General features: G+C 46.6%; 1 protein-coding gene and 1 long non-coding RNA gene across 10 annotated transcripts; one reads left to right on the top strand and one right to left on the bottom strand.

Moving 5' to 3' along the window:
- Positions 1–289: 289 nt before the first annotated feature.
- Positions 290–8,179, bottom strand: RAD9B (RAD9 checkpoint clamp component B). Of its 9 annotated transcripts, none has more exons than XM_086855423.1 (11): positions 7,712–8,179; positions 6,751–6,840; positions 5,738–5,887; positions 5,418–5,532; positions 4,713–4,812; positions 4,504–4,610; positions 2,694–2,800; positions 2,168–2,232; positions 1,547–1,669; positions 1,001–1,253; positions 290–821 (listed from the first exon to the last, which is right to left on the bottom strand). In XM_086855423.1, the coding sequence occupies exons 1-11, from the start codon at positions 7,718–7,720 to the stop codon at positions 690–692; spliced, it is 1,251 nt and encodes a 416-aa protein (XP_086711549.1). In that variant the 5' UTR covers positions 7,721–8,179; the 3' UTR covers positions 290–689. The 9 variants fall into 9 exon arrangements, with proteins under 9 accessions (XP_086711549.1, XP_086711552.1, XP_086711550.1 ...); XM_086855426.1 differs by having other exon boundaries at positions 6,751–6,821; positions 7,712–8,166; XM_086855424.1 differs by having other exon boundaries at positions 1,547–1,654; positions 7,712–7,798.
- On the top strand, positions 3,176–5,839 carry LOC147649881 (uncharacterized). Its single transcript, XR_015277646.1, has 2 exons — positions 3,176–3,297; positions 5,757–5,839. It is a non-coding gene; the product is annotated as an uncharacterized LOC147649881 (long non-coding RNA).
- Positions 8,180–8,430: the final 251 nt, after the last annotated feature.

The raw sequence follows: 8,430 nt of genomic DNA, 5'->3' as shown, positions 1-8,430 counted from the left end.
TGTGCTTTTTAAAGTCAAAAGCCCTCTGTTTGTTGATGTGGGAATGGGTTGGTGGCACAGAGGCACAGCCAGGGCTGGGAGGGCTGGGCTGTCACTGTGACCTCCCTGCACTGCTCTCAAATGCACACCTGAGCGACACCCGATGCCTTCTGCAGCAGCCAGGCAGACAGATAACCATCCCTTAACTGACTGGGAATTTCGGTGTTGTATTCCAGTGTGACTTTGGAAATACTGCACTGCCCCTGATGTGGGGTGGAGGAGACGCAGGGAAAGGAAAGAATAATGCAAGTCTGAAACACAAACCTTTATTTTTTAAAATGCAGTTCTGTGACAACTTTGTTTTTTCAGTTAAACCCCGGTTCTACAGTGTGTAAAAACCCGAGTTCTCCTGGAGCTGGGCTGGGTTATTTTTCCAGCACCCTTAACCAGAACAGCGGCTTCATTTGCCTGATGTGGTAGCAGAGTTTGAATTCAAACTGAGCCTCTCTCTAGTGAGAGTGTTCTGAGAGCAGAACCCCCAGCAGTTCCTGCAGAACACACAAACCTCAACAGAGTCAGTCGTGACCTAAATTTGTGCCATTACAAGAGCACTGACAATTCCAGAACGTTCTGTGCTGCTGGGTCACAGCAGCAGTGACAAAGGCTGGGCCTGCACTGCACTCGCCACTGTCTGTCCCTGCACCCCTGCACTACAGAACTGGGGAGCTCTGCAAGGCACCCAGCTCCTCCTCAGTGTCACTGGCTGTCACCAAACTCTGGAAGGTGTCACCAAGAGCCTCCTTCTCCTTGTAAGAGACAGCTCCAAAGAATAAGGAGTGGAACTGGAAAATGCAATATTTGTGCAGGTAAGAATTCCGTGATACAAAATTTGGGCATTAATTATTTGTGAAGCTTTTGCCACTTTTAAGATCTTTCTCAGCCAGTGCAACCCACCTGCCCCCCAGGAGTGCTCCCAGCAGTGGTGGGGTTCCACTGCTGACACCGTGGGGAGTTCCCTCACCTTCTCATAAGGAGCCTCTGTGGCCTCTCCTCCCGCTGCCTCGGCCGTGGCTGCTCCTGCTCTGCCTGGCACATCCCTCTCTGTGCCTCTGGGAATATTTTTTACCTCTTGTTTCTCCAGAGCACTTGGGGCTTTTGCTGAGTGCATGCTCGGGGTGTTTCCCTTCTGCTGTGGCTTTTTGGAAGCAGCTGTGTCTGCGTTGCTGGCTCCATCCATGGAGGTCTGGGCAGATTTATCCATGCCAGTCCTTGAGCTGCATTGCACAGGGTAGGACAGGTTAGTAACTGACTTTGTGTTCCACTGGAATATATTTTCTGTTTGTGAAAGGTTACAGCTTTAGAGGAGATTATCAGCATCTTCCCTCTTGCTGCACCCAGATCCCATGGAGATGAGAAAGCAGCAGCTTGTACACAATGTTCTGTCTTGTACCCCCTTATTGCTGCTGTGCTGCTGAGATGTTCCTGAACCCCTGTAGTGCACAGTTTTCCTGTGAAAACCTGAGTTTTTCACCCTCTTAAGGCCACCTGCCCCCTCAGGCCCTGTTACCTGTGCCAGGGCCGTGGGCAGCAGGCAGGCTCTGGGGAAGCTGCTTCCTTCTCAGCCTCACACAAGGTAGCCAGGATAAAGCTGGCCTCCAGCAGCAGATCCTCAAGGCTGAAAGCAATGGGTCTAAACACAAGTATTGAGACCAAACAGCACAGGGAACTACAGATACTGTGACTCTACCTATGAATTAAAAAGGGCCTTCTCTGAAAAGCTGAAAACCTCCTGTATTTGCTACTGAGGAATGAGAGAGGGGCTCCTGTAAGAGATCTCACTGCTCCAATCAGCAAATGCTGTGCAGTAGCAGAGTCAAATTATAGCATTAAACATGTAATTATTAAAATTATATTTATTCAGAAAACATATTGTTTCTTTAAAGTGCTAAATAAATTGCCTTCAGGGGACTGAGAGGCTCAGGTGTCCAGGTAATTTATACACAGGGAGCTTGTCAGTCAGCACAGCTGCCTTGGCAATGCCCAGGTTCAGTGTTTTATGTGGAATTACAAACTCTGGATTGCAGTTTAGCAATGGCTTTTGGTTTGAAATGAAAATCTGCCCTAATCTGCAGTTCAGTGTTCACTGGGTGACTGCAGGGGTCCCAGCCAGGGCAGTTCCCACACCTACTTCCCACATCTGTCGAAGTGGATGGACACAGGAACGCTCGTGGCTTCGGAAAACGCCAGCAGGCCCTGCAGAGAAGGGTAGGGGGTGAAGTGCTCATTAAACCCAGAACATTAATACTGGAATCTGAGTTTATCCCAGCTGCTGTTCACTGGCAAAACGAGGGGGAAAGTCTGCTGCTTTTAAGAGTAATTTCTGTCCTTCCCTGCCAGAGCTTTGCCAGAGGAGGTTCTGCATGGAGAACTTCCCTGGTCACAATGCCTTCCCTGTGGCAGCTGTGCTGTGTCTGCCCAGCACAAACCACATCTGTTTCAGAAGTGTTTTGTTTCCTTTCAAAGGCTCTGAGGTGTTCTGAGGATCCTGGGGTTTAAAGCTAATCCTCAACCAGGTGGTGAAACCCTGCTGCTGGCAGTAGGGCTGGTGGGACACAGCCCAGGGCTATTCCACAGGGACCATCCCGAGTTGTCCTGGTCCAGTCAGGCAAATTAATGAGAAATGTGTTTTCTTCCCAGACAAATTCTTACTTTACCCTCAATTCTTTAAGGCAAAATGTCACTTCAGAATCTACTCCAACTTGAAAGTAGTCAAATTCCTCTGGACTGAGCTGTATCTCAGTAAGCATTGTCCTTGAAAAGTCTGTTCGAGATAACAACAAAGTCAGGGACCCACAGCAGTGAAGTTTGAACCAACAAAGCTGTGAGTGTAACCCTGAGGTTTTTACATAAGCATTGTTTGAACAAATAATTGTTTTTATAGTGGCTAACAGTAATAAACGTTTAGCTTATATACATACTAGAATGAAGTAAAATCCTCAATTTATTTGCAGTACATTGTAGATTTGAATGGATTTTAATAGAACCCATTCCATGTTCTGCTGTGTGATCTAACTTAACATGTGCTGCTGTTCTTGCAGATCTGCTTCTTCCACAGGCATCCATCACAAATAATATTCCCAGCTGCCTATTGTTGCATGGATGGGAAGCCCAAAATGCAGCGTGACTTTAATTAAGAGATTAATCAAAATTGTTGACAATCACCAGAGCACAATGGAAGTGGACTGAGGCTCTTTGTTTTAAATTAGAATCTTTTCCTGACACTTAAGTGGCAACAGGAAATTGGCTGTTCAGTTTCAGGTATTCAGTTTTTTGTTACCATGAGATTATTCTGTGGCTGTCAATGGGTGTGTGAGTCCCGGAGAGCTCAGAGAAATTCCACAGCAGCTTGAGGCCAGGCTGCCAAGGAAGTGTTCCAGGCTATTCCCACTCTTCCCTCTCTCTGCTCAGGAGCTTTGTTTTCTCTCCGAAAGCTCAAACAGGCTCTTTTAAGAAGCTCCTTGTGGCTGTGGCAGGGCTGTTTGTCACACCGTGCAGCCGCGGCTGAGCCACAAAGGAGAGCAGCTGTGGGCAGAGGGGTTCAAAGGACACGGGAGGTGCCGCAGGCAGGGAGATTGACCACAAGCACAGCGCCCTCTCACTGCCCCTCCTCCCTTCCCTCGCTGCGGTTTGGGGATCTCTTTACAACTGTACCGTTTTTTTCACTTTTTTTCTTACTGTAGTCCTGGTAAATGAATGTTTCTGAAGTCCCAAAATGTGTCATTGAAATATGTAATCCCTTTATTTTCGGTAATTTCTGCCCTGTTTCGCTCCAATCAGTTTCTATCACTTGTTGCTTCTCCTAGCCTGTTCCCAGCCCTATTCCCACCCCAGTGCGCCGGGCTCTTCCCAGGTTGGTCATAACAAGCATGAAAAGCATCTCCTTTATTATATGATACACAAGAACCTCTACTTCAAAACCACAATTACATCTTCAAAATTAGTTTGAGTCACACCCCAAGAATCTCCAGCTCGTTCTCCAGCTCCTGGAAATGTGACCATGGCAGTAACAGTGCTGACACTCTGTGCTGTCCTCAGACTAAAATATACTCTCTAATGATATCAATTCTATAATTGTGGTATTCAGATTTAAATAGTTCTTTTTAAAACATAAAATTATCCCCTTTTTCCTGGCAGTTGCCAGGCTGCTGCTCTTGCAGCACAGTAATTACCTCTTTCAAGCCTACAGCAAGTGGCTTAATTTATTTCAATTGGCTGCTCAGTCTGAGATCTGCCACTGACACCAGGAAGATGTTTCAATTTATTTAAATTTATTTAATTTATTAAAACCAGAGGGTGGCAGCATGACTTAAAATCTCTCTCTCTATAATGTTCTGTTAAAAATGTTGTTCAGCCATAAAATTCATCCCACGTTTATGTCGTGACAGTTATTATTCCTGGAGTTCACCTCAAAAAAAAAAAAAAGTTAAAAGCCCAAGTATTGGTTCACATTTTGAATTTCCTTACCAGTGTCTTCCTCAGTGTAACTCTTGAAACAAACTTTCATTGGAGTTACTGACAAGGTTATTTCTTCCTGACTGGTTGGGAAGTGAATCATCACATCAGCCAGCAGCCTATAAAATGTCATTCAATACTAAAATAATTCCATCTATGACTATTTAGCATTCATTACTTTAGAAAGTAAAACTCAAAAAAATATTTCTGTGTTTTGTTACCTGGAGTGGACTTTAAGAATGTTTGGGCACATGTGCTTTGCAAAAACAGCCTGCAAGGGATCACACTCTTGAAATGTCAGGTTATAGGTTTTTACAACACCTGAGTATAAAGGAATAAATGAACAAAAATCAGTGATTGGCTGTAATTTTAAGTTGTTTTTTTTTTAAGTATTAATTTTTCAATAGAGGAAGTAAGTGATTTAGTCCAGCTATATGGAAATAACCCACCACAAACAGGAAATGGAACCCACCTGCCATCTTAGATTCCCTCCATCCTATTACTGTGCCTGGACAGCATCTGAGTTTTTAAGGATCCACAAGAAATAAATGAACAGCAACAAGTGCAACAAATGCAGGGTGGGAAACTGCCTCAGTAATTAACTGGTAAAATAATATTAATGGGAGTGGAATGCAGAACACAAACCCTACAGATCTCTGCCTTTCTGGGTAAGGATGTACTAAGGTCTGCAGACCTAATTCAATGTATTATCCTCAGATCAGTAACCCCAGCTGGATTATTGATAATATAAACCACTGCCTCCAGCACAGCACAGCTCTGTGGGGGGAGATGATGTTTATTTAGGAATTTTGCAAAGACTGATGCTGATGAACATTCCCAGTCCTGCTGGGCTGAGGATGACAGACCTGCTCCTGTGTTGGTAACGGCATTAAATGTTGTGCTTTTGAACTCCCCTGTGACCTTACCGTGCCTGCAGAGGAGCTGAAAGGTGATGTGGTGATCACTGGGGCTGGTGGAGATGCTGCACTTCTCTACATTCCTTTCCAGCACATTTACACATCTAAACACAGGGAGAACTGACTGCAAAAAAATAAATCGGTGTAGAGGTTACCCTCAGAGCAGCTTTACAATAAATATAATTTCCCTGGGTTTGTACCCTGGTTTATCTCAAGCTGCTGCTCTTAAGGCTTCCCCAAACTGCTCTGTGGCTGATCCTCACCCACAATAATTTCAGCTGGAAATTGGGTTAATCTGCTGCTGTGTGTAACAACTCACTAAAATGTACCTTAATTATCAATTTACAGGGGAGGGATAACTGCTTCTCGTTCTGACACGGTTGGGACACGGCTGTCCAGCAGTAATGTTGGAAAAACATGGATGAGAAGAACACACATGCATACGCTGACCTCGAGGAATTCACTGATCTTAAGGCAAGCTGGAAATGGAATCACAGAGTCAGTAGGGTTGGAAAAGACCTCCAACATCACTGAATCCAACCACAGAGGGAACAGAAGTAAAATAATTTATTAAATCAAAACTGTCTCATATTGAATGTTTTAAAAAAAGCTTCCCATGGACTTCAGTGCCACCAGCAAACCTGGAAATTTACATCTCAAAATGATTAAAAATCTATAAAAATACGTACTTTTAAATTGATTTTACAATTATTTATAAAAATAATTGAGTTACACAAACACCCAGAGCTTGTGTTTGAGGTATTTAAGGGACACGATCCATACAGATGAGCAAAGCCACCACTCACACCTCAAAAATTCTTCAGATGTAAAACCAAATATCTCCACTTGTGATTTTCCATTGTCCCAGTGAATCAAGGAGAGCTGATCAGCTGATGAGCTTAGTTTTAACTAAGAAACCTCTGGAGAAAACACTAATTCTGCTGGAAATAGTGTTTGATTAATCAGAAGCATTAATGGATGTGTTCTTCCTGTTGAGTCACAACGGTACAAAACATGTTGTTTTTAGAGGCAGCTCCTGTGTGGTACAAAACTCAACCCTTGTGACCCCTGACAACAGAAATGAACCCCGTGGCATTAATCCAGATGTCCTGGACAACAAAAAAAATCAAAGGATCTTAGGGCAGAGTAGGAATAAAATCTTCCACGATGGAATCTGCATAATTACAATCACAGAAAATATGGCATTTGTCCATACTGAAAGTGGAGGGTGCTGTGAATGTAATGGACTGAAAGGTATCTGTAGGAAAACACAACATCCAATAGTATAAATACTGGGCTTATAATAAAGATTTTAAAATTAGAATAAATAAAATTCACTTACACCTTTTTCTATGGGGTCAAACCAGAATTCATCACTAATCCGTGCTATGGCATGTATTGCTCTTCCAAACACTGCCCAGGAAAGAAAACACTGCAATACGCATTTTAAATTAAAATAAAAAGGTGACACTGCAGTTTCTCCAGAGTAATTCAAGAGGATACATTACAACCTTATACATTGGAAAGAAAACTGATGGTGGGAATGTTACTTTTGCTTTTTAATTAATATTTTCATTATCTAAACCCTCAATGTTTTGGAAAGCCACCTCTCGAGGCACCTCGAGCATCGCCTGTCCCTTTGCAGCGCCTGGTGTTACCACATATTAAGCCACTACGACAAAACTCCACCTCCGGGGTTAGAAACGACATTTAAGAGACAGAAAATCTGAGAAGCAACGGGACATCTGGAGAGACGGAATCCTAAAAAACACAGCGGAACCCAGCAGAGGGCCTGGGGATTTGCCTCCGGCAGAGGCAGAGCAGCTTTTCCCACAGAATGCTGAGCCAGGAACCGCGCTGTGCCTCTGGAGGAGCACAGGGGGACACAGTCAGGCCATGGCATCTCCACCCGGCACAATGCCCGGCCCCGCTGCGATGAGGGAGAGGCGGACTCCCTGCTCCGCTCCCGGGGCTCTTGTCCCGCTCAGATCCGTCCCTGAGGTGCCGGGGGTGCCGCGTTCCCGGTGTCCCGCATCCATCCCCGCCTGTGCCGGGCTCCCCGGGGCCCCGGTACCTCGGAGCTGCGCCCCCCCGATCACGCACTTCATGGCCGCCCCCCGCTCCCCTCACGGCCGCGGAGGGCGGGAAACGCCTCGGGGCGGGGCCTGCGCCGTGAGGAGCCCCGGATGTGGAGCCCTGGGATTGCGGAATTCTGCAATTCTGCAATTGGGAATTGTCCCGAGTTACGCGCAGGAATCGTCGATCCAACCTCTGGCCCTGCACAGACACCCCAGCAATCCCACCTTGTGCATCCCTGGGAGCGGTGTCCAAACGCTCCTGGAGCTCTGGCAGCCTTCACCGTTCCCTGGGGAGCCTGGGCAGTGCCAGCACCCTCTGGGAAAAAACCTTTCCCTGAAATCCAATTTAAACCAGCTCCAGCCGTTCCCTGTCACACAGAGCACAGATCGGAGCTGCCCCTGCCCTGCTCTGGGCAGCACCAGCTCAGCGACAGCCCCAGGAAACGCCCCCGACCCAAAAGAAGGCTGAGCATGGCACTAATTAGCACGGGAAGCAAGAGAATAATTTCCAATATAATACTAATTAACAAAAGAAATATGTAACTTTTAGTCAATGTAGTCAATGAACAGCAATTCCTTTGTTTCCTAAAATGCCCAGGCTTGCGCAGCTCTGAAATAAGTAATCAGCGTCTCTGTCTCTCTCAAGTGTCATTATCGGCTCGTTTTTGGGGACAAATCTCATTTCACGTGTGTAAAAACCCAGGCAGTGGAACTCGGCGCGGGCGCGTTCGGCGCTGTGTTGTCCCTTTGCAGGCGCCGTAGCGGGGGCGGTGCCGGGCGGGTTCCGGGAGGGCCGGAGCGGAGCGGGCGCGATGGTGAGAGCGGGGGGACCGCGGGAGCTCCTCGGGACCCTCACCCGGGACACCCCGGGACCCCCGACACACCGGAACCCCCTGCACGGCCGCAGGAGCCGGGCCCGACGCGACCGGGCCGGGGGAGAGCGG

This window comes from Cyanistes caeruleus, chromosome 18 (assembly GCF_971803275.1).
Source record: "Cyanistes caeruleus chromosome 18, bCyaCae1.hap1.1, whole genome shotgun sequence".
Classification (NCBI taxonomy): domain Eukaryota; kingdom Metazoa; phylum Chordata; class Aves; order Passeriformes; family Paridae; genus Cyanistes; species Cyanistes caeruleus.
Note: the sequence above shows the minus strand (reverse complement) of the source record. Positions and strands in the feature narration are given on the sequence as shown.

Excerpts from the sequence above, each read along its gene's own strand:
- RAD9B (XM_023937334.2), bottom strand. The coding sequence starts at position 7,516 with ATGAAGTGCGTGATCGGGGGGGCGCAGCTCCGAG. Across the intron at positions 2,801-4,503 it reads TTACACTGAGGAAGACACTG|ACTTTTCAAGGACAATGCTT; the intron begins GTAAGGAAATTC and ends TATCTCGAACAG. Across the intron at positions 822-1,000 it reads CAGAGGCTCCTTATGAGAAG|TTCCACTCCTTATTCTTTGG; the intron begins GTGAGGGAACTC and ends TGCATTTTCCAG.